General features: G+C 55.6%; 2 protein-coding genes and 1 long non-coding RNA gene across 4 annotated transcripts; 1 reads left to right on the top strand and 2 right to left on the bottom strand.

The window, feature by feature from the left end:
- Positions 1–4,591: 4,591 nt before the first annotated feature.
- On the bottom strand, positions 4,592–15,499 carry LOC135405737 (ferrochelatase, mitochondrial). The gene is made up of 11 exons (XM_064640328.1): positions 15,367–15,499; positions 13,252–13,357; positions 12,557–12,676; positions 12,129–12,277; positions 9,774–9,908; positions 9,450–9,556; positions 9,128–9,226; positions 8,909–9,016; positions 8,440–8,604; positions 7,991–8,050; positions 4,592–7,776 (listed from the first exon to the last, which is right to left on the bottom strand). The coding sequence occupies exons 1-11, from the start codon at positions 15,419–15,421 to the stop codon at positions 7,642–7,644; spliced, it is 1,239 nt and encodes a 412-aa protein (XP_064496398.1). The 5' UTR covers positions 15,422–15,499; the 3' UTR covers positions 4,592–7,641.
- Positions 15,500–16,184: 685 nt separating this feature from the next.
- On the top strand, positions 16,185–17,515 carry LOC135405736 (uncharacterized). Its single transcript, XR_010425987.1, has 2 exons — positions 16,185–16,541; positions 16,752–17,515. It is a non-coding gene; the product is annotated as an uncharacterized LOC135405736 (long non-coding RNA).
- LOC135405732 (asparagine--tRNA ligase, cytoplasmic) lies at positions 17,430–24,043 on the bottom strand. 2 transcript variants are annotated; one of them, XM_064640324.1, is made up of 15 exons: positions 23,913–24,043; positions 23,315–23,397; positions 23,146–23,211; positions 22,948–23,040; positions 22,734–22,823; positions 22,521–22,599; positions 22,114–22,184; positions 21,795–21,881; positions 20,904–21,125; positions 20,603–20,802; positions 20,305–20,440; positions 19,677–19,790; positions 19,101–19,232; positions 18,843–18,974; positions 17,430–18,717 (listed from the first exon to the last, which is right to left on the bottom strand). In XM_064640324.1, the coding sequence occupies exons 1-15, from the start codon at positions 24,010–24,012 to the stop codon at positions 18,586–18,588; spliced, it is 1,737 nt and encodes a 578-aa protein (XP_064496394.1). In that variant the 5' UTR covers positions 24,013–24,043; the 3' UTR covers positions 17,430–18,585. The 2 variants fall into 2 exon arrangements, with proteins under 2 accessions (XP_064496394.1, XP_064496395.1); XM_064640325.1 differs by having other exon boundaries at positions 23,315–23,394; positions 23,913–24,027.
- Between the last annotated feature and the right edge of the window lie 28 nt (positions 24,044–24,071).

Below are 24,071 nucleotides of genomic sequence, written 5' to 3'. Positions count from 1 at the left end.
ATTTCTCAGTCCAAAGGCAACAAGGGGTAGGTGGGGCCGTGGCGGGGGCACGAGCCGCTCCCGCCGGCTGCCGGTCGCCAGGGCACCTGTATTATGAAATTTAAGGTCTATTTTATTATGTCCTTTTATGTCCTTTTTTAACTTCGTGGAAGGTGATACGTCGAACTGAGTGTCAGCTGAGTTTTTCAGACGAATAAAAGTAGCTAAAAGAGTGAATGTTATTTTATCATTAAAAGGGTTTTTACTCACTGATTTGTGCCAATAGATGTCCTTTATCTCGATGACAAGTATTACATTGCTTTCAAAGTTTTTATTTATAGCTATTGATGTAAAACCCACACACACATATTATTTGCCAAAGTTCAATAAAGGAGGAAAACAACACTTTTGCTTCCTTGTGCCATCAAAAGTTCCTGTTTTTTTTTTCCAGGGTGTTTTTTTTCCACCACGGCCCAATCCCACACCACGGGGTGAGGTGGAGCCAAGCCTGGGCTCGGGCTGCTACTGCTCTCAGGGGTATGGAGGGGTGAGGAGAGCTGAGCACAGGACCCAGACCCCTCCATGTCCCACCCCCAGGGCAGCACTGCACGGTACATTATCTGGGATCTACCCTTGGCACCCAAGTTTAACCCTGGGGTTAATAAACTCCCCGAAAAATTCGTTTTCACGCCCGTTCTCTCCGCGTCCCTCTCTCGCACCCAGCCGGATTCTGCCATTAATTAAATTTACGCTGCTTCATTTCACTTTGCTGAGGGGCCAGGGGTGCAGATAAAGGCAGAGCTGCCTCCTCAGCACTTTGTGGCACAGAGCCCGGGCCGTGGCTCTTCCAGGCTCCTTCCCTTCACCCTCTGCCCGGGCTGTGGAGGAGGCTCCCGTGGAACAGGAGGGCCCTGAGCTCTCCGTGCCCTCCAGCTCCGGGCACCCCCGGGGCTCAGCCCCCTTCCTAGGCAGGGCTCCGGCCTCCTCCAGGGCAGGGAGAGGAGCGCGGGAGCCACCGGGAAGGGGAAAATCACTGTCACAGCAGAGAGAGAAAAGCAGTGACACCGAGACTAATGCAGCCGCGGCGGGTCATTTCCATTTCGCTGGCGGGATCGTTCCCCCGGGAATGCATTTTCCAGGCACTTAGCAGCGGGCACAGCTGGGAGAAGGAAAGGGGACCATTTCATTAAGCTGCCAAAAAGCTGACGGATGATCGGGGTGGGTGGCAGGGTTGCAGCTGGGCTGGGATGCTGTACCAGCATCAGCTTGTCCCAGTGCCAGGCGCTGGGGGCCAGGGCTGACTCTGTGCCCAGGGGGAAGGGATCAACTTCCCTGTCCCCGCTGGAGCTCACTGCAGTGAACTCCCCTCAGCTCACTGTCTCCTAACCCTACCAGGGATCACGCAATTATTCCGGGCTAAAATGCGTTAAAACCCCTCAGACTGGTCACCAGAGATAAAAAACAAACCACCAAAGCAGCACTCCCATCACAGGGATGCAGGGACACCCCGGGGCAGCCGGGCTGGATGGTGTCCCTGCCCCGCGGAGCAGGGGGTGCTCCCCAAACCTTCCCCCGCATTGCAGGGCAGAGCAGCCCAGCCCTAAGGAGCAGGTGCCTCCTCCTCCTCCTCCTCCTCCTCGGGCAGTGCCGGCAACGGCAGTGCATCCGTCAGGCTGAACCTGACAGTAATGATCTGCGGGAGGGACCCGCAGGGAGCACGGCGCGGGTCCCTCCTGACTGCAGATGAAGTGCCGGCAGCTCTCCTGATCCCAGCGCTCCGCAGCGCTGGAAACCCCGCGCGAATTCCCCGGGAACAGAGCCTGGGAGGCAGCCCGCGGGGAAGGCTGCACACCCGCACCGAGGGGGCAGGGTGAGAGAAGGAGGTTTCTTTTTTGGGGGGGGGAAACAGCGGGAGCTTCTGCGATATCGCTGAGACGTATTTTCAGCACGTGTGGGATGGAGGTGCTTAAAGAAAACAACCCCTGGGGACGGGCGGCACGGCGGGTGGGATGGTGGGCAGGGAACAACCACTGTCGGTGCCCCCCACACCGAGAACAAGGTCAAGGGCAGCTCTGCCCGCACAGCAGAGCCCGCACCCTCCGGGACCTGCCTTCGGCCTCCACACAAACCTCCGGCAGCAGCTCCGGGGGCCGGCTCAGAAAGGGATAATGGCAGGAAGCCATAAGATATTAACCCAGCAGATTAAAACAAACAAGACCACTTTGGGTCATGTTACACAGCCCTTCCCTCCCCGGCTGACAGCAAAGAAATGCAAGGCAGTAAAAGACGATCGCAGCCCATAATGGCCCAATAACTCCGGGATAAAAGCGCTGGGGGAGTTGGATGTGAGGAGCCGCCCCACCCCCGGAGCCGCTACGAGCATTATCCCTTAAGTGCTCGTTTAAGCTTCCTTGGAAGTGCCGCCGGCCCGCTGGAGAAATGCAATTAGGCCTCGCTTGCGGGTGATGTTCGCACGTTATGGATCATCCTTAAAGATGACAGCAAAAGAACTCTGGGTTCCGCATGACAGCTGCCTCTCCATCCTTCCAGCAGGAACACCAGCAGCACACCCACCCTGTTCCCACGGACACGGGCAGCGAGGGCAGGGACCTGTGTGCTGCTGGGCCACGGGCAGCATCAGGGGCCAGCCCGGCCAGGGCACCAGAGGGCACAGACCTTCCCAGAGGGCACAGCCTTCCCAGAGGGTACAGCCTTCACAGAGGGCACAGACAGACCTTCCCAGAGGGCACAGTCCTTCCAGGAGGGTACAGACCTTCCCAGAGGCCACAGACCTTCCCAGAGGGCACAGACAGTCCTTCCCAGAGGGCACAGACCTCCCAGAGGGCACAGCTTTCCCAGAGGGCACAGTCCTTCCAGGAGGGCACAGTCCTTCCCAGAGGGCACAGACCTTCCCAGAGAGCACATTCTTTCCTAGAGGGTACAGCCCTTCCAGGAGGGCACAGCCTTCACAGAGGGCACAGACCTTCCAGGAGGGCACAGACCTTCCCAGAGGGCACAGTCCTTTCCAGAGGGCACAGTCCTTCCCGGAGGGTACAGCCTTCACAGAGGGCACAGCTTTCCCAGAGGGCACAGTCCTTCCCAGAGGGCACAGCCCTTCCAGGAGGGTACAGCCTTCCCAGAGGGCACAGTCCTTCCCAGAGGGCACATTCTTTCCCAGAGGGCACATTCTTTCCCAGAGGGCACAGACCTTCCAGGAGGGCACAGTCCTTCCCAGAGGGCACAGACCTTCCCAGAGGGCACAGTCCTTCCAAGAGAGCACAGTCCTTCCAGGAGGGCACAGCCCTTCCCAGAGGGTACACACCACATCACTCTCCCGCCAAAATTAATACAGCAAATGATCTCCCCCCCACACGAATTCCGAACTCCTTGAGCAGGACCCTCCCCGTGCCCACACGAAGCGTGAGGCGCTCGCACGCCCAGCAATGCCTGCGAGCCCCAGCCCGCCCCGGAGCCGATCCCCCGCACGTACCTGCTCTGCAGTTCCAGGCTCCTCCGGACCCCGCATCCCGGCGCTGTCTGGGGAGGCGCTGCTGTTCCTGAGGGCTCTGTCCAGGCTCGGTCCTGCTCTGCCCTCAGCTCTGCCCGCCTATTTCGGCTCCCGGCCGCCGGTGAGGGGAGATTTCCCGAGGGGAGATTTCCCGCGCATTCCTGAGGGCGCCGGAGCCCCCCACAGACCGGAGGAGGGAGCGCCGCCCCTCAGCCACCGGGGAAGAAGGGGCTTTGCCGCGGGCAGGGACAACTCCCGCTGTCCCGGGGTGCCCCGGGTGTCCCGACACCTCAGGGGTGAGGAAGGGCTTCCTTTCCCCCTCACGGCTCCGGGATCTCTCGGCCTCTGGGGCTGGGATGGCACGGGCGGCGCTCCCAGAGCGCCCCCTGAGCCCGGGGATCAAAGGCCGCGGCTCCCGGAGATGATCCCTCTCCAGACACACAGGCCACCTCAAAAGGACGCTGTCCAGCCAGGCCAGTGGATTCAAATTAAATGATGCTGAACACAAATTTAGCACGAGAGAGAAAAAAAAAGGGCAGGTTTTAGACCTGGTCCAAATTCATAAATGCCTGGGCTCCACGGGCAGGAGCAGAACCTGCTCCTGAGGGCTTGAAAGGAAGGAGGGAAGGAAAAGTGCTTCCATAATGTCAGACTCAAATATGACACTGCTAAAGCTCTGCCGTGCTCACACAGCCAAATCCCTGTTTAGAGGTAAAACAGAAGGCTGAGATTCCAGAGGAAGGGAAGGAAGGCCCATCGCTGCTCTCCTCCGTCCTTCCCAGCCTCCATCCACCCCGCTCTCTCCCTGTCACAACTCAGTAACAAGAGCTCACTAATGGATCAGCTTAAGTATCCAACAGCTCCAATCACTGCTCTAGAAAATAATCAATCAAGCACTTAATTTGTAACATCAGCAAGGAGCTGCCCAGAGACCACGGAATAAATTATCCAGCACAGGTGGGACCCAAACCAGGGCAAACCTTGGAGTCACCGTCTTCTGCAGCCTCTTTAGGGGGTGTAACTCACCCCAGCCTGACTCAGGGGTGCAGAGAGGACCCTAAACACCAGCATAAAGGGCTCTCAGAAAGACACATGGCTCAGTCATTTCTTCCAAAAAAAGTTTAATTGAGATTCCATCCTTATGGCAAACGACACACAGTAGGATTATCCAAACGGGCTGTGTTACATCAGTGGAAGTCCTTGGTCAGTCTGAAATGCATATGTTGGGCTAAAAGCAAGTACCTGTGCACATCTGGCATTAAGAGAATCAAAGGAACTGCTCTCACTTGCAGCCTACCCTTCATGGTGACTCCCAGCTCTCTGGGGTAGTGGAAAGGGAGAATACACGGAGCTTTTAGGTGTGCCTAGGAAAAGCCTGGCCCCTCTGAACTCAGCTGTGCTCAGACACCCTGCACACCCCTTTCAGTGTCACAGCACCTTTTGGAAGCTCCCACCTCCTCTGAAGCGCAGCCAGGACCGAGGGAGACGTGAGAGAGGAGCTCAAAGGAGAAAAACTTCAACTCAGCAAAGAAAAGACAAAAGCCAAACTACAGGGAGCGAAATCAGGAGAACAACCACATCCCCTTTACTTCCCCTTTCTCTCCTCAGGACACTACTCCTGCTCCTAACTCCTTGATTCCCAGTCGATATCCCGAGGCCAGAGCTCCACAGTGCTGGCTGGGAGTGCTGGTGGGAAGCAGGAGTGCCACTGCTGACAATCCCACTGGATTGGTGTCCAGGGAGCAGGGTCTCCCAGGTGCTGCAGGCGTGGGAAGGGCTCTGGGTCCGGAGCCAGTAGCACCAAAGGTCTCACAACGTGCAGGAGGGACACAGGGAACACTCACAGGCTGCAAACTCCGGAGCTACACACCACTGGAAGGGGCTGAGGAAGGCACATGCAGAGATGGGATTCATCCCTCCTCGGGGCAGACACTCACCCAACCCAGTGACATTGGCTGTGAGAGACAAGGGACTCCTCAAAAACCTCTGTTAAAACTCACAAACAGTACCACCAGCTCCGGGAGACAGGCCCTGTCTGCTAAAAGCTGGAAAATTAAGTGGTTTCTACATGATGGCCTAATAGCAGCCACGGGGTAATTATCCCCCGTGCGGTTAGAACAGTCCAAAGTGAATTTTAAGTACCTCTTATTACTGGGGACAAACATAATGCCTCAGAATCAGTGCCAGCTTGTACTCTCAGCGCTCTCTCCAGCACGGAAACGGAAAGCCAGTCTGGATTTATAGTACCACAAGGTTCATATGAAGGGAACCCTCACTCCCCACACTTGGAAATGTGCTGGTCACAGCCTGGACCACCCCGAGGCCCACGTCCCCTTCAGCTGGGAGGAAACAGGAGTAGGAAGGTTTGATCAACCAGATCGTTTTCCACTGCCCCCAAAGTGTCACCCAGAGAAGGGGGAACAGAGAAAGTTCAAGGAGAGACGTAAGGCCAGTGTTCCCAGACATGCTGGACATTTGAGCTCCTCTTTCCTGCCAAGGCAGCAAGCAGAGAGCAAGGATGGAGCAAGAGAGGGAGAAGAGATGCCTCTGGCTCCCTGCCACTGCCACAGGCACAGGCTTGGAGGGGCAAGGAAGACTTAGTTCTGCGAGGGACAGCAGTGATGCAGGAGGCTCTGGCACTGCAGGAATCTCAGTCTGTCTCCCCTGGGAAGCAGCTATGGCAGTGGAGACAGGCAGCTCTCCAGAGGGATCAGGCAGCACTTGGCCCACGGGCTGCTCTACACATCCACCTGCTCCTCTAGCATCCTTGCCTTTAGGTTTTCCAGCAGGACAGGACCAAACAAACCCCTGACACGCCACGAGAGGCCTCTCCTCTCCTTAAACACCGTTCTGCAAAGAGCAGAGGTTCCAACTGGCCCTGCCTCACCTTTACCTGAGCAGAGGAACCTGGACGAGCAGCGTGGCTTCCCAGCCACCAGCAGGGATTGCCAGGAGCCAGCCTGCAGCATTTCAGTGCTAAGGACATCAAGTAAACGTGCCCCCCCAAGGAGGTGCCAGCTGCACGACCACAGGTATGGCTCAGTCCCACAGAAGGGGGTCACAGCTCTGGGGAGGTCCCTGTGCCCAGCCTGGGGGGCTGAGTGGGGACAGCAAAGCCCCTCCTGGCCCAGAGCACCCTGGGGCTGCCCCCTCAGGCACCTGCAGTGTACAAATGTGAATCACTCCTCACTCCTCATCTCCATTTAACAGATCAATCCCACCCATGGCACTCCATAGGTATCCCCCAAAACCCACAGCTGCTGTGGCACAGTAGAAAGCACAGAGGAGATCTATAAACCTGCTGGAGAGCAAGCCTGGCTTCCTAAACTGACTTAGCCAAACTGAGAAAGCCCTTTTTAATGAAAATAACAATAATTTAAAAAGCCATTCTGCTTAACATGTTTCCATACAGGCTCCTGCTGGATTTGAAACAGGCAGTTGCAATGGAACATGTTCTTCAGTATCACCCGAGCAAGGCTTATTCCTGTCAATTTATGCTCTTCAGATGCTTTCCTGCAGATAATGACAATGTTTTCTCTAGAAAATGTAAACAATTTTTGTGCATTCTACTGTCCCAGCTAAGCTTTCACTGGAAGTTTCTGGCAGGAGAAAACCAAACAAAACAAAGCCTTATCTTTATGCCCTAAAAAAAAAAAAAAAAAAAATATATATATATGCACACATTATTAAAAAGCATTAGAAGTCACTTGATTTCCAAAGTCCCTCTCAGAAGAGACAACTGGTGGCTGTGCTGGTCAGACTTGCACCTTAAGCAAACCCAAAACAACTGCACACTTGACCTGGCAAGCTGAAGGTACTGCATCCGTGACCAACCTGCACACAAATACACCCTGCATAGAAAGAGAAGCTAACTTGGAAAAGCTGTGGGGGTTTCTCAGTGCTGGGCTCCAGCTGAGCGCCCTCGGGGTCGGGTGACACGAGATCTCCTCACAGCTGACAGGAGAAATGCCCTCCTTTCCCTACGTCCTACGAACTCTTCTCCAACACAAAGAAAACATCAGAAAAATGAAACCAAAGGCGAGTTGCCCGTGACGGGAGGTTCACAGAGACCACAAGTGTGTAACAGGGTCTCCTCCCTTGCCTGGGGCCGTTTCCTGGTCGGGGCAGTTCCCTGGGACGGGGCCGTGCCGGGCTCACAGCGGCTGGTTGGCGAAGAAGGCCTTGGTCTCCCTGCACACGGGGTTGACGCAGAGCGGGCAGCACAGGGTCAGCTGGCGGGAGCACACCTCGTTGGACTGCAGGTGGGAGCACACCAGGTCTGCCAGGGCCTGCGGGGCAGGGGGACAGTCAGGGAGAGCCTGCCCGGACCCGCCGGAGCGCGGGCACCAAGGGGCACCAAGCCGTGCACCCCCTCCTAACAAAAACCCCACAGAACATGGCACAACACCCCGCTGGAACAGGAACAAGGGGTGGCATTTCCATCAAAACTGCAGGGAAACACACGGCTGCAAACCTCTGCAGCCACGGCCACAAAGCTCCTACCTTGGAGAACAGCGGGTTTCCGTTGAGGGACTCCGCTCTCCTGATGTTCTCAACTCCGCACTGGATCAAAAGGGAAAAGGGAAAAAAAAAAGTTAGACCTGCCAGGCCCTTCACAACCTTCCTGCTTCACTCAGAAGTCGCCTCAAAAATGACAGAATAAAGTGCAGTGCTGTGTTTTTTTAATGCAGCAAAAATAACTGTGCTGCAACATTTCACTTTGTTGCCAAAAAGTCATTTACTCCTTTTTAGCTTAAAGAGTTAAATCTAGAAAGACAAATTCCCACCTGTTCTGTGGTTAAGCCAGTTCAGATTAATTTTCAATTTGCAAGAAAAATAAGGCTTGCCCTAGAATCATATTGCAAGAAGCAGCTACAGAGCAAATTGCAACCCAGGAGAGGTAATTCCAGAGCAGCACTGCCCAAACAGGTACAAACCCACAAATCATTCACCTCGTTTGCTAAAACCTGGGAATACTCGATATCCAGCTCATACAGGGTCTCAATGTGGTCACTTGTAAATGCTATTGGGACCAACAACATGTTCTTCTTCCCTCGTTGGCACAGCCCTTTAATGGTCTCGTCTGTCTGGGGACCAAGCCAAGGCATTGGTCCAACCTGGAACAAAAACAGGGAAATAAAGAAAAACACCCCATGAAATTATTCTTGCAAACCACCCTCACGTGTTCTTGGGCAGGACCACACAGACCAGATTATGGATAGGATAGAAACAGTTACTGGCATTTCCCTGCTTTTGATTGTGCTGCTCACTTCCACCATTAAATCCCAAAGGAACAGAACCTGGGCTGGCCTGAGCAAGGCTGTGGTTAAAATAAATGAAGATGTAAATAAAGGTGTAACTTTTGCAGCTCAGCAGAACCCTGCCCAGGCTTCACCTGCCTCAGCTTCCCCGAGCACATACCTTGGACTGCCACACGAGCCTGTAAGGGTTGGAGTAGTTGAGCTTCTCCATGACCCTCTGGACTGTGGCTCCCACTTCCTGAGGATACGGATCGCCCCGGTTCACCACCTGCAACACAAACACAGCAGCCCTTTCTCCTCCAGTGAACACACTGGCCTGGCACAGCTGTGCCAGCACAGCTCAGGGCTGGGCAGGGCAGGAGAGCCCCAGGTCACTCACAGACATGGGCAGCGAGTGGGCCGAGAAGAGGATCACCACGTCTTTCCTTTTGTCCGGGGGGAACAGGTTCAGCTCCTTCTGGATGTGATCAGCGAAGCACTGCTCAGAGGAACAGAGAGCAGAGACCTGAGCTGGGAACTTTGGGAGGCACCGCTGCTCCCAGTGACCCACACAGGCAGAATCCCCAAATTCCCCTCAGCGCGCACCGCGCTCGGGTGGCTCATCCAGGGAATGCCACCCAGCCTTCCTGTTATTCCTCCCCAGTACTTTTTTCTATGTTTTAAAAGAAAATATATAAACCTCAAAGGCTTCAAAGGCACACCTGAATGAGGAGGGGGTGTGTGGGCCACCGGTCGATAATGCTCCACTTCATCTTCGGCTTCTCCCCCTTCTCGTTGTAGTAGCGATAAATGGCATTTAAACTGCTTCCTGGAACACAGAGAGCAGAGAACACCAGCTCAGCCAGGCCCTGGCAGATTGCAGCAGCTCGGCAGCAAGGCAGGAAGAGATCTTAAAATGCAACCCTGAATCAGAGCTGAGAGTCTCAAAGGGGAACGACTCTACCCAAGGTCACGCAACGTCACCATTTTATTGATTTATCCCAGTTCAGAGCCATGGGTGTGCCCCTGCCCTGCCCCCAGCTCACCTGTGGTGGAGCAGCTGTACTGGGGGTACTGGGTGAAGGCGACGGCCCGTTGGATGCCATCCTTCTCCATCTCCTCGATGGCCTCCTCGGTCAGCGGGTGCACGTAGCGGAACCCGATGTAGTACTTGTGAGGCGCTGCCGGCCCGGGCACAGGGACAGGAACGGCACAGAAGGGGTGAGAACTCACAGCCACGTGTGTAAAATGCACAACAAACTGGCTGATAATTTCCTGGCTGCTTTTCTAAACCCAGCTTTCTCTGGCACCTCGCTTCGCCGTGATTAGAATTTAAAAGTGATTTATACCTCTGGTTTGCTTCTGCTGGAACATCACCCTCCTGCTTTTCCCCACTTTAGCAGAGGAGTGGTTTCCAGCCTGGGCAAATCCTGATTTCAAGGACGTATTGGTAAAAAGAAGTGTCACTAAATGAACACTTGGATGTCCTCCCACAGTCCCTCCTGCCCTGCCCCAGTGGCACCAAACCCCCAAGGACCAGGACCTCAAACAATGTTTGGGGCAGGAGAGCAGTGGCACTGAAACAGGGACACGTGTTCTTCCATTCTGCCCCTGGAGGAGGTTCACAGAAACCTCCTGCCTTTAAACACTTAATTTTGGAGGCAATACTACGCTCTTCAAGGACACTGCAGGTTTCCCAGCTCTAATCTTTCGGGTGGCAGCTTTGGGAGCACGGCTTGGTTAGGGGGAGGGAGGGCAGGTTTGCTGTTTTGTTTTCTTAAGCAGAGGACAGAGGTTCTCGGGAGAACAAAAGCCAAGTTTCTTTTTCGTGGTTTCTGGGTCACTGGCTCTGAAACAACATTTAGCAGGGCTCTGAAGGAAGCAGATGTCCCGTGCTTGGGCTGCGCTCCGCACATTGATGCAGGATTCAGAAAACAGGTTTAGTCAGCCCCAGTTCTCTGCAGGAGGCAGGAGAGGTCCCAGCTGGGAGCAGCAGCAAATAATAACCCAACCTGGGGAGCCCTGGGAGCCAGTAACCTCATTAACATTTTGGAATGGCATTAAGGACCAGAGCCTGACTAACCACAGCAGGGACAGCGGGAGTTTAACATTCTGGGGAAAATCATGGCCAACCTGGAAGTAACACTCTGGCAGGTCAAGGCAGAATGACCCTAAAAGTGTTCCTTTGCAGCACCCAGTTACTGATTAACGGGGCTCAGCGCTCCCAAAGCCCTGCCTGTGAGCACAGGATATTCCCAGCTGCTCAGCCTGGAAGCACATCCCACTGCTCCAAGCTGTTCTGCAGGAACACTGAAGGCAATGGTTGGCAGTGCTCAGCACATTCCATTGTTCAAAGGGAGTCTCCAAAGGACTTATCAGGTGTGAGAGGAGCCCAGAGGTGGGTGGGACTGCTCGGAGAGTGCTCACCAAACAAAAGTGGGAGTGGGACACTGGGAGAAGCAGATAAACCTTCCCAGCCTTATCTGCAGAACCTGCTGCAAGCCTGGCCCTGCAGGGGCTCCTGCTCTGAGAACACTCCTGCCCTGGGTGCCACAGCAGGCCTCTGGCTGTGCCTGCAGGGACCACAGCTGGAGTGAAGCTGGGGAGTCACATCTGTGGGAAAAGGGATTGAACAGCACCTGAATGAAGGCACCAGCGACACGTTACACACGAAACAGATGAAATGAACTTGGTTCCAGCCTTGCAAGAGTGTCACTTTTTACCTTCCACACCCTTTTAGCAGTCTTCCAACTCCTATTCTAACCTTTTCTGTCCAAGCCTGACACAGGGGCCACAAAGAACTACAGAACAGCTCGGAATGAAACCACCTCTATTGTCAAACGTGGAGGGGATTCCCTGCCACACCAGCAGCACATCAGCAAAGGTCAGGGAAACTGGAAGGAGCAGAGGACTTGCAGCACCACATGTGGCAAAGCTGCTGAGCTGAAGAGAATGGAGAGCTCTCTCCCCTCTTTGGCTTCTCCTTCCTCCAGCAGTTCTCCTGCGACAAATGTTTAGTGTTCCCACTTCACACACAAGTCCCTGCTGGGAGGGAGAGAAGTTCAGAAGGATTCTGTGATCCTGAGAGAGGATTGTTTGCACCTTTCAAGTTTTCTCATGGTGAAGGAAGGGCTTGCAAGGAAAGCATCTCCTTCCACCCCAGCCAAACTGCCTGGCCTTATCTCCTGCTGGGCCCCAGGTGGGGCTCTGCTATCGCTGAGCCAGGCCCTGCACTGCTCATCTACAGAGCCTTGTCTTTGCTTCCAAGTGACCTCCTCTTCAGCCCTCTAATGACTTCACAACGAACTGAACCCCTTTCTCTCCAAGCCTTCTGCAGCATCCCTGCCACGATTTCCCAGCAGGACTGAGACCCACCCCACGCCCTTTGAACCCAGCAGTACCAGTGTGAGGGGACATGCTGTCCAGCAGCTTCACCATGCCTTCCCCCTGCACCGCCGTCCACTTCTTGATGGGGGAGCCGCCGCCGATCCTGCTGTACTGCTCCTGGATCTTCGGCGTGCGGCGCTTGGCGATGAACGGGGCCAGCTTGCTGGAGCAGCCCAGAGGTACCCGAGTTAACAGCAGAGCCCACACCACCACCCCTTCCCCTTTCCCAGCACCGTGTGGTTGGTTTGATGTTTGATTCCCTCCCCCTTCCCACGCCTCAAGCTGCATTAGGAGAGAACCACCTCTCTCCTAATTTCTCCCAGCTATTTCTAACGCCGCTTCTCGCTGCTCCCAGGCTGAGACAGCCTCAGAAACGCTGCTCTGCCCAGAGGGTAAATCAGCCAACGCTGCCTGTGCCCCGGGAGATCCCAACGCTCCTCACTTTTGAGCCGGCATCGTCATCAGGTCCCTGTCCAGGAAGAGGCGCAGGAGGAAGTCGTGGACATCATCCAGCCGCTCTGGGCCTCCCATGTTCAGCATCAAGATGCCAGTTTTAGGTTTCCTAGGGAAGCAAGAGATAGTTCACATCCCACTGACCTACTGCTTTTATTTTTGTTACTGTGACAAGACAACCAGCTTGCCCTCCCACATTTGTCCTTTGCAAAGGCAGCTCTAAGGCAGAGGCTCCTCCTGCTTCCACAAACACATGAGCTACCAGCACCAATGGCCAGAGACAAATATTTACATGATCTTTGCTTTTTTAAAAAGTAACCACTTTGTAGCACAGACTTTAGCTGGAAACACGCTGAGGAAGCTGCCTGGCACCTGCAGGCTCTAAGGGAGGTTATAAAACAGAGTCTAAGGAATGGTCTCAGCTGTGGATTCCAACCAAACCAGGCAGCAGGAACCAGAACCACAATAACCATAATTAATGCTCTTCCACTGCTCCTGCACCGCCTCGGGCGTGTCGTGGGCCAGGGCCTCGGAGGCTGTGCAGGAGCAGCGCTGGGGGAGTGCAGCCAGCCAGATAAACAATCTCACACACGCACAGAGCAGCCGGCTCCGCAGGAACAGCCGCTCGGTATCAGGGGGAGCCAGAGGGCTGGGGAGCAGGGCCCACCCGTCCTGCACACCTACCGCTCCTGGGGCTGCACCCGGGGCTTGGCGCTCTCCGTCACCACCGCGGCCGCCGCCCGGCCCTGCCACCGCACCGGCACCCGCAGCGGGGGGCTGCTCCTCGCCACTGCAGGGAGAGAACGGCACGCTGAGAGCCCGGCCAGCACAGCACTGACCCCCCCCAGCCACACCGACACACTCGGAGCGGCTGCTCCCTTGAGCTCCAGGGCCTGGGATCAAAGAAGGTGAGAAATCACAACGTCTGAAAGTCTGGATTTCAGCATCAGCCAAACCCCGGCGTTTTACAAGTCTTCCCACATCCACCTCCCTCTCCAGTTCTCTCAGAGCCCCTTTAGGCCCTGGAGGGGGCTCTCAGGTCTCCCTGGAGCTTCCCTTCTCCAGGTGAACCCCCCCAGCTCTCCCAGCCTGGCTCCAGAGCAGAGGGGCTCCAGCCCTTGCAGCATCTCCAGGGCCTCCTCTGGACTCCTCCAGCAGCTCCACATCCTTCCCATGTCAGAGGTCCCGGAGCTGAACACAGCTGGATTATCTTTAAGGTTCCTTCCCACCCATTCCACACGATTCCATGCTGGTCACAGCCTGCCTTCTCAGAAGCACACTTCATTCTCCTCAGGAGCTCACAGTCATTACACGATATTTTTCCAGTGTAACAACAGCGTGAATTGCTCACGATGAACAGAACGGTTCAGTGCCGCACCCCCGGCTATTGTTCGGCGCGACAGTTCCCTGTCAGACCACGGGAGCTCGGCAGCAATTGAGCCCCGGCAGCACAGAGCTCCTCGGCAGCCGACCCACCCGCTGGGAAGAGCATCTTCCAGCTCACAGTTCCCTAATAACCTCCCGAACAGACCTCAAAACCCGCTGAAATCAATGACAATCCAGCTGCTTACTCGGGATTACGAGCGTGCAGCTGCGGGTGCCTGTGAATGCGCTGATATAAAAGGCTGCAAACTAAAGAACTTCAGTTCAAGCGCTGCTGAGTCCTGAAAGGCTCTTTTCAAACACAAATATTCACGTCTCTCCCGATTCTTAGTTTATTGCTTTTTGAGGCGCTGACGCCACACGCAAATCACAGGGAACGACAAAAAGAGAAGTGAGGGGACCCCTGCGCCCCTCAGGTGGGGAGACCCCGTAGGTGAGGAGACCCCTGCGCCCCTCAGATGGGGAGACCCCGTAGGTGAGGAGACCCCTGCACCCCTCAGATGGGGAGACCCCGTAGGTGAGGGGACGCTCGAGCCTCAGAGCCCTCAGGTGAGGGGACCCGGGGGTGAGGAGACCTCGTAGGTGAGGAGATCCCCGTAGGTGAGGGCACGCTCGAGCCTCGAAGCTCTCAGGTGAGGGGACCCGCGGGTAAGGGGACCCCTGAGCCTCGCAGCCCTCAGGTGAGGGGACCCGGGGGTGAGGGGACCCCTGAGCCTCAGAGCTCTCAGGTGAGGGGACCCGGGGGTGATGGGACGCTCGAGCCTCGCAGCCCTCAGGTGAGGGGACCCGGGGGTGAGGGGACGCTGGAGCCTCGCAGCCCTCAGGTGAGGGGACCCGGGGGTGAGGGGACCCCTGAGCCTCGGAGCTCTCAGGTGAGGGGACGCTCGAGCCTCGGAGCTCTCAGGTGAGGGGACGCTCGAGCCTCGGAGCTCTCAGGTGAGGGGACCCGCGGGTGAGGGGACGCTGGAGCCTCGCAGCCCTCAGGTGAGGGGACCCCTGAGCCTCGCAGCCCTCAGGTGAGGGGACGCTGGAGCCTCGCAGCCCTCAGGTGAAGGGACCCGCGGGTGAGGGGGTCCCCAAGCCTCACAGCCTTCCGGCAAAGAGACCCCCGAGCCTCGCAGCTCTCAGACAAAGAACCCTCGCAGCCTTCCGCCCGTTTAGCGGGAAACCCACCCCCGCCCTGCCCAGCCCGCTCCGGTAAATGAGCGGCCCCAGAGTCCTGGGGGCAGCGGCAGCCGCAGCCCCGCCGGCCCCGCGCGGGTCAGCGTTACGAAAGGCGCCTCTCGGGCGTTGTGTAACGCGGTGCCGGCGGCGCCGCCGCCCTCCCGCCCTCGCCCCCCGCGGTGACCGGGAGCCCTCACGGCCCCGCCGCCCTCAGAGCCCGCTCCGCCATGGCGGCGGCGCCCCCGCACTCACGGTGACGTCCCGCGGCGGCAGCGGCGGCAGCAGCGGCCATCTTGGCCGGGCGCATTCCCTCAGACAGCGCCGCCGCCGCCGCCCCGCGCCTTACACCACCTCGGGACGGCCAACACCGCCCCGGGACCGCCCCGGGACCGCCCCGGGACGGCCAACACCGCCCCCGGGACCGCCCCGGGACCGCCCCGGGACGGCCAACACCGCCCCCGGCACCGCCCCGGGACCGCCCCGGGACGGCCAACACCGCCCCCGAGACCGCCCCGGGACGGCCAACACCGCCCCCGGGACCGCCCCGGTACAGCCAACACCGCCCCCGGGCCCGCCCCGGGACGGCCAACACCGCCCCCGGGACCGCCCCGGGACGGCCAACACCGCCCCCGGGACCGCCCCGGTACAGCCAACACCGCCCCCGGGCCCGCCCCGGCCCCGCCAACACCGCCCCGGCAGCGGCAGCACCGCCCCGGCACGGCGAGCCCCGCCCCGGCACGGCGAGCCCCGCCCCGAGCCCCCCATGCCGGTTGTCCCCGCCCGTCCCGGGGCTGCCCCGGGCGGTGGCCGTGGCCCGTGTCTCTCGTGCCGCCCTGTCCCGGCTCCCCTCCTTAGTGCCCGTGCTTCCCACGGAGCCAGGGCGCGCGATACTCTGTTTGCACAGTAACGCTCTTCAGTTGCAGAACGTTCAAAAAACCCGCGATTTAAATTTATTTTTTTTTAATATATATATATAAATCCTGTGGGTTTTCTCAGCGGACGCCTCATGAGGGGTGAGGGCTCGACTGCTGAGCCCCCTCAGATGCGCTGGTGCAGGAGCACAGAGCTCCATTCCCGGTAGAAATCCAGGCGCTGGAATAGGTTGCCCGGGGAGGTGCTGGAGTCACCACCCCTGGAGGTGTTTAAAACGCGTCTGGATCTGGCACCGGGTGATGTGGTTTAGTGGTTTGGGAGTTATAGTGCTGGGCTGATGGCTGGACTCGATGATCTTAAAGATCTCTTCCAGCTCTGATGATTCTATGATATTATGATTCTAAACACAAACAAACGAACACCACAGCAGTTATCCTGCACATTAACAGGTGGTTTACATTCCATGGCTCCTCAGCAGCGGGTTTGGACAGCTCCTGGAAGGGCCAAGGGCAGAGCCAGCTCGCAGGGCTTCTCCTCAAAAAAGGGGGGACCAGGTGAGCTTGAACGTAGATAAATATAAAATAGTGCATGTAAGGAGAGGGAATCTAATCAAAGGTCATCTCAAAGCAGCCAGGGACAAAGGCTGACAGTGCTGGCAGCCCAGTGTACCAGTTCCAATCCACTGTGTGCAGATACCATGTGAGAAAACGAAAGTGAGGATGAGAAATCTGAGTTCTGACTGCACATCTCCTCCTCTTCTGCAGGCTTGTTTTCCCCTTCTGATGAAAATAAACCCAAGTACTCCTGCGTTCCAAGAGCTGCAGCAGCCGTCCAAGATCCCACACCACCACTGAGGGAACTGCACCGGAGTCTCTGGCAAGTTCAACTCCACTGCATCTTTCATCCCAGTCACCTTTTAAGCTCCTTATCTGATCTGCCTCTTCCTCTTAAGTCCCCAGTCCTTCCTCTAGTAGTTCCCCTGCTACAGAGGCTTTTAACCTTCACAAAGCAGCTCAGCCCTGACACGCTGAAGGACTGAAAACTGATCGCAGACAAGTGATGTTTGCCCGACCCTTTTCCCTTCCCTTCAGGCACTAGAAGGAAGTTATTTTATAAGAAGTCTTTCCCTGGTGCCCAGGCTGCTCCCCCTGCTGCTGCTGCCTTGGCAACCCCTTATCAGCAGCACATTTACCCTCATTTATTCTCCGTAGGCCAGCTGAGGTGGCCCCTCCAAATCACAGAAATTCACGCCTTTAAAGTTTATTCATGGGGGTTTAGTTCAAAAATAAAAAAAAGCTCCTGCCAGTTCTTGGGATATGCGTTTACTGCACTTGAAAATTCCCTTTTCCTGGGCTTTTCTCCACACTATATTAAGCAATAAGCTCCAAGGGCTCAGTGAAAGGTTCAGGCATTACAGGTCAAGTACTGTCTTGTACACCAGCTTCTGTTGCCATAATTTATTGGTTGCTGATTTAGACCAGTTTATATAACATGCAAGATGAAGCAAACCAGTCACTTACTACAAAAACATGGATATCCAGAGCTCAACAATTCCAGGAGGGAATGGCAAATCCAGCTCAGGTCTCAGTGCAGGTGGCACATAACGCCCCTACCATTTTTTATCTCTCTGGTAGAAGGAATTGCTTTATTTATGACTGAAAACCCTACAGATGAAGGAACACATGAAGTATTTCACTAACCCTATTTGATGATTACAGCCAGAGAAGCTGCTCAGCTGCAGTAGCACAAGGGACCAGGGAGCTGCCCTATGAACAAACCTCAGCACAACGTGGGAAAGCACCGCCTGGACAGTTTGGAAACCCAGTAATGTTTCAGGTACCAGTTCCTTTGGTCTTTAGTCATTTCTGGTTCCAAACAGGGAGCAAAAGGCACCCCCCATGCCCAGGCTGGGTGTGCCTGGACCCACAGCAGCGCTTCATCCACAGCTCTGGGGAGAGGGAGCAAAGCCCGCCTCGCCAGCAGCCTCAGCACTGCTGAGCAATAAATAATCTGCAAGAAAACCAGGAAACCCCAAACCCAACCCACCCCTTGCCATGGAATTCTGGGCACTGTACTACACACCTTGCTACTGAATCAACTCAGAGAACCCCCAGGAAAATCAGCAGGAACTAAAACAGTGCTCAACAGAATCAGTCCCATTCCCATTCTCAGAGGGAACTTCAAGAACCTGAACTCCTGACTTCCCCAGCAAGAAACCCCGGGAGAAAAGAGGTTAAAATGAAAGCAAATCTAAAAACAAAATCAGCAAATGCCCAGAAATTTTAAGTCACAGAAATTAAAAGCAGAAGCATGTCTTGGGTTTTAAACGCCAACTTATCAGGATCTTTGTTTTGTGTTGCCTCAAGAGCATAGATGCACCTCAACAATTTTTCTAAGGCTCCTTCCAGTTAATTAGTAGCATTTTTCTTTAGAAAAAGAGGGTTGTTTCTTTTCCATTTCACATCCTAAACTGGTATTTGAATTAGCAACAGGTCGCAAGAGGTGTTGTTCTCAGACAGGCTGCAGTACAGCAGAGTGTATCGTTCCTTCCCAAGCAGCAGCTGCTCAGTTTTCCCAGGAGTTTTTTCCCAAGGCTGGCTAAGGTTTGCAGCGCTGGACGAAGCGTGGGTAGAGACAGACATCTCGGATGTGGTGTCTGTTCAGGATCCAGGTCAGGAACCGCTCCAGTCCCAAACCGTATCCCCCGTGAGGGCACGTACCGTATTTCCTCTGTGAAATTCCAAGCAGAGAGTAAATATTACACATTTTCTTGTCACTTAGAGTTGCAGTAACCCCACCAGAAACAAACCAAGAGGGAAAAAGCCCAGCTCTGGCTGGGTGCCTGCTGTACTGACCTGATCCGTGTACCAGTAGTACGGCGTGGGATCGATGCCCTCCCTCTTGTAGCCTTCGAGCAGCTCCTCGCTGTCCCAGGTGCGCATGGAGCCCCCCACGATCTCCCCCACGTTGGGCATCAGCACGTCCACCTGCAAGGCACGACAGCACACCCGCTGCAGGAGGGAGGACAGGCAGCCACGGCCAAGCCTGGCAGGGATTCCCCAAGGATTTTACCAGAGAGCTCATTCCCCCAGCAGCAGGCAAACCCAACTCACAGACTCGGTGAGGCGCCGGTCGTCCTGGCAGCGCTGCATGTAGAAGGACTTGATCTCGGCCGGGAAGCGGCACAGCAGGATGGGCTCGTTGATGGTGTCTGTCATCAGCCGCTCGGGGGCTTCCGGGATGTCCTGCGGTCACAGGAGGATTTATTGACATTGAACACCAAAATGCTCCCGTGCACGAGTCCCACATGAACCAGCCATGAAATAAAGTCAACCTCAGACCACACAAGTCCACACATTCATCCTAATGTACCTCCGTTCTTAAAACAAACTTAGCACAGAAGAAATATAAATCTTTACGTATAAAACCAGACATGCCCAGGGGAAAAGAATCTGCTCAGTTAAAATCTAAGTCTTCCCAATGTGTCAGACAGAAAACTGAGAGAAAAAAATCCTGGCTCTGGCATCAAGCTCTCTCGAGCTCCTTCAAACAACTGTCTCACACGTTGGAGAAGAGCAGACAGGGAACAGATGACAGGTTTTCATTCCAACGCTCAGGGACATGAGGTGAAATCCCATCTCACAACTACATTCCTGCATGACATCCCCACCCCTCCCAGCAGGACCTACCTCCCCAAACTCATAGTAAGTGCCATCTTCCTTCTTCACATCGTGTTCCTTCAGCCACTCGATGGCCTCGGCGTAGTCCATGCGTCGGAAGGGACGTTTGGGGGGCTGGAAGCCCTGTGGGGAAGAGCAAACACAGGGGGAAGAGCACCGTGTTAAAGAACACCTTTCCAGTTGGTCAGCATGTCCAGACTCGAAGCACACAGACTCTTCCCAGCTCACACATCATCAAATCAGTACTTATTAAATCAGGTGTCTCTCAAAGTCAAAGCTTCTGCAAAGGCAGAAGACAAAGGGGCTCTAACAAATGAAAACACCAGTTGTTCCATTGCTCCCTTGTGCTCCATCCCCACACACCAGCCCACCAATATTCCAAGCTCTGGGCTGGAGGGTTTCATTCCCCTGGTACAGGCCACGCTGCCATAAATCCTGGCACACTGCTGGCTCCTGGAGCTCACTGGCAGGGGACTTCTTTCCCCAGAGTCCCCTGATTTGGAAGTCATCACCAGCCCTGCAGCACTTTCATTTCTACGATGTTACTCAATGTTCTTATTATTCTGCCTTCCCCAAAGGATCACAGTGATCAGAACAGACTAAAGATCCTATTTTTTTGGCTGTTCCCACTGCCTACCGGGTTGAGGTCGTACACGAGACCCGCCGCGGGTGATTTCAAGACTCTGTCCACGACATCACACACCAAGTCCTCCAGGCGGTCCAGCAAATCCTCAAAAGTTATGAAAGGGCATTCAGCTTCGATGTGAGTGTACCTGAAACAGAGAGTCACACCGCTGCCAAACCACACACAGGCAACACATCTTTCTGAGATAAACTCATTAAAAACCCCCGCACACAAACACACGCTTCTGCCCCCTCTTTAATTCCTCCCACTCCCACGCTGAGAAGGAAACAAGGCTGGGAGCTGCCCATACTCTGCCAGGTGCCGGCGGGTCCTGGACTGCTCGGCCCGGTACGACTGAGCCACGCAGAAGACGTCCCCCAGGGCTGGCACGCAGGTCTCCAGGTAGAGCTGGGAGGACTGGGTCAGATAGGCCTCTTCCCCAAAGTAATCCAGCTTGAACAGGGTGGAGCCTCCCTCCACCTGCGTCTGCACCAAGGTCGGCGGTGTGACCTGGTGAAGAACGGGGCTGTCATGGAGGGAAGAGCTGAGGACACGGGGACAGCACACGAGTCGGGGCGTTGGGGCAGTCACACGAGGGAGCCCACACTTACTTCATAGTACCCATTGGCAAAGAAGTGATCCCGGAAGGCCTGCACGACCACGGAGCGCACCTTGAAGATTTTGGACATGTTCTCCCCTCGGATCATCATGTGCCTGTTGTTGAGCTGCACATCCACCTCCGAGTCCTCGTTGAGCAGGTTGTCAGCCCCTCCCGCCGGGGCCAGGCCGATGAGCTCCCAGTAATCACAGCTCAGCTCGTGGCCTCCCGGAGCCTGCCAGGGGCACAGAAACAACCACTGGGGGAAAAGTCCACTGCCTGCCCCCAGGGTGGCCTGGAGCGACAGGACAGAGGACAGTGGACATGGCCAGAGGGCAGGGTTAGGTGGGATACTGGGAAGAAATTCCTCCCTGAGAAGGTGGTGAGGCCCTGGCACAGGCTGCCCAGGGAAGGTGTGGCTGCCCCATCCCTGGAAGTGTAGCCTTGAGCAGCCCGGGATAGCAGAAGGTGTCCCTGCCCATGGCAGGGGGTGGCGCTGGATGGGCTTTAAGGTCCCTCCCAGCTCAGCCTGTGACCCCGTCCTGCTCTCAACAGCTCCCCCGTGTGGGTCACGGCCGCCTCACATCCCTGAAAATGGCATTTCTCATTCATTCACAGGATTTTCAGGGTAGGAATCCAGATTTTCAAAGGCTAACCCGCACGTTTTTTACAAAAATGTAATCCTGTGGGTTCGCATTAGCTGAGCTCAGCTCTCACCTCGGCTCGATCTCCCGGGGACAGGACCCAGTGGCAGGGACAAGTAGAAAAATTCAGCCTACCCAAATTCCATCTGCAAAACACGCTCTAAACCGAATTCCTGCTGAAATAACCTAACCATTCCTTCCACCTCTGCTTCTGCTTCTGCCAGCACAGCCAGGCCCTGCCGAGGAGGACAAGGACATACCTGCTTGCCTTCGGGGAGGAGGTTGAGCGTGCCGTACACCGCCACGCTGCTCTCCGTGGACAGCACCAGCCCGTTGTAACACTGGCACTGCAGGGAAGGACACACAGCCAGGGCAGGCAAGTTTTTATTCTGACATTTCCTGCAGCATCTAGATAAACTCAGTCACTCCCAGCCAGCTCTCACACTGACACACTCAGGGGTAGGTGATACATTGAACATTAACACATCAGTAGGTTTAGGGGAACTTCCCAACAGCTGCACAAAAGAGGGGTGAACACTCCAGTTAGGGACAGAACAGAGTGAAACCAGCACAACTCACCAGCTCATCGGAAAGGACGCACTGGAGGAACCCTGTGCCATCCCTCAGGACAATGAACATCAGGTTTTTCCCTAGTTAAAAAGAGAAGCAATTTGCTGATTTCACTGGTAAGCCCCTCCCTTGGCAGGATTAGCTTAAAACACAGAACAAGTCTTCTGAGGAAATTCTGCAGGACCAGACTCCAAACTGAAAATCCCATAGAATTTGAACTAAGAAATGTCTGTGTGCTCACACACTGGGGGAAACTGTCAGTGCTGCAGTGACCACTGACAAACCACAGAGGCCACCTAACTGATGGTTTAAAAATTTCAGAGTAGGTGCTGTTGGACTCCTTCTGTGTCCAAATTTTGAAGGCCACTGTGCTTGTTCCACCTCCCTGCACAAGCTCAGTAATGCTCGTGCCTTACCTTGCCTCCGTAACCTGTGAATCCAGCCAAAAATCTTCACTCTCTGCCCTCTGTAAGCCTCCAGAGCACTGATCTTCACCTGCCAGGGAATAAAAGCCAGCAGGCAGGGGGATGATTCGCCACCTCTTGCAGCCAGGGTTCATCCAAAGCCCATCCCAGAGCAGGTACAATCCCTGTGCTGCCCTGTGCTCCAAGGCACAGGATCATACTCACACATTTGGGCTCTGGAAGGCTGGGATCATTCTTGATAACAACCTTCTTGGCTTCCTCCAGGTTCTTCTCTCTTCTCAAGAGATCTTCTGCCTGGTCAAAGGGAGTAACTTATTAAAGAGCTGTAAACAGCCCAGTTGACACACAGTGACAGCAGCACTGACACAGTGTCACAGTTTTGGGCAAACAAAGGTGCTCTGCTCCCTCTGCAGCCTACCTCCTTCTTCTCCTTGGCTTCATTCTTCATCTGCTCCCTGTGCCACAGCTTTTTGACATTCTTCATCTGTGACTTGGAAATGATGGCCCATCTCTAAGGAATGCAAGGAGAGAGCAGAACATAGAATATTACATTGTGTCCCTTCACACCAAGGAGCAGTAAAATAATTCCCCCCAGGAAGCTTTAATGCCACAGCACCTCGTTTTCTTTTTGGGAATCCACATAAATCGTAGGAAATGGCTCTTTTCCTGCTGTCATCAATGCCTAAAAAGGGGGAGAAAATAACAGAAGTGAACTGGAATCATCCTCACAGAGCCTGAGCACATTCCATGCTGTTCCAAACCAAGCAGGTGTTTTCCACACTTACCTTTAACACGGTCTTGAATGGTTTCTTCTGCGTCCCATCCCCAGTGGAGTCATTGCCCTCCCGTTCAGACACGTACAGCTCTTCTAGGATACATCACAAACACGGGCAATAGGTCAAAAAAAAAATGAGGAGGAAGAAACTGGACACACAGGGATGCTGCAAGAGGCTGGACGAGGTGACCTTTAAAGGGCCCCCCCACCCCAAACCTCCCTAGGAGACCAAATCTTCGTGGTTAGAAGCACCGGTGAACCTTCAAAGGCACCGGCTGGTCAGACAGCACAACAATTCTTTCCTATTTTCCCCTGTAAAAATCAATCCACGCAGGGTGTTCTCTAAGCCTTAAGGGCTGCCGAGGTACCGAACTCTCGGAACCAGCAGCATCCTTCCCGGGAGGCAGGGAGGCAGGGAGGCAGGAGACGGGGCCGGGGGGAGCAGCCAGGGCGCAGAGCAGCGCTGGGCTCGGTCCCGGCCGGGAACAGCGCAAGGGAGAGGGCCCGGGCTCCAAGGCTGCTCCGTCACGGCCCCTGCCCGGCATCGGGACCCGGGGGATGCGGGGATGCGGGGGATGCGGGGGATGCCGGGCCCGGCCGGGTCTCACCGAGCGCCATCGCCGCCGTCCGCCCCAGCACCTCGCTCGCCATGTCCGCCCGGCGCTGCCCCGGCAGGAACTGCCTCGGGAGCTGCAGCAGGAACTGCATCACCGCGCTCCTGAGCCAACCCCGCGCCCGGTTGCGTCAGCCGCGCCCCGCCCGGCCCC

Source organism: Pseudopipra pipra, chromosome W (genome assembly GCF_036250125.1).
Source record: "Pseudopipra pipra isolate bDixPip1 chromosome W, bDixPip1.hap1, whole genome shotgun sequence".
Lineage (NCBI taxonomy): Eukaryota > Metazoa > Chordata > Aves > Passeriformes > Pipridae > Pseudopipra > Pseudopipra pipra.
The sequence above is the reverse complement of the archived record's forward strand: the minus strand, read 5'-3'. Positions and strand labels throughout refer to the sequence as shown.

Bases quoted from the DNA above. Each gene is read 5' to 3' on its own strand.
- LOC135405732 (XM_064640324.1), bottom strand. From the start codon at position 24,012: ATGCAGTTCCTGCTGCAGCTCCCGAGGCAGTTCCTGCCGGGGCAGCGC. The intron at 23,212-23,314 runs GTAAGTGTGGAA...CCCCCTTTTTAG, and splicing joins CATTCAAGACCGTGTTAAAG to GCATTGATGACAGCAGGAAA. The intron at 21,126-21,794 runs GTATGTCCTTGT...TGCCCCTGGCAG, and splicing joins TCCTCCCCGAAGGCAAGCAG to GCTCCGGGAGGCCACGAGCT.
- LOC135405737 (XM_064640328.1), bottom strand. From the start codon at position 15,421: ATGCGCCCGGCCAAGATGGCCGCTGCTGCCGCCGCTGCCGCCGCGGGA. The intron at 9,909-12,128 runs GTACTGCTGGGT...CCGGGCCGGCAG, and splicing joins CAGCATGTCCCCTCACACTG to CGCCTCACAAGTACTACATC. The intron at 9,557-9,773 runs GTGAGCTGGGGG...TCTGTGTTCCAG, and splicing joins GTACAGCTGCTCCACCACAG to GAAGCAGTTTAAATGCCATT.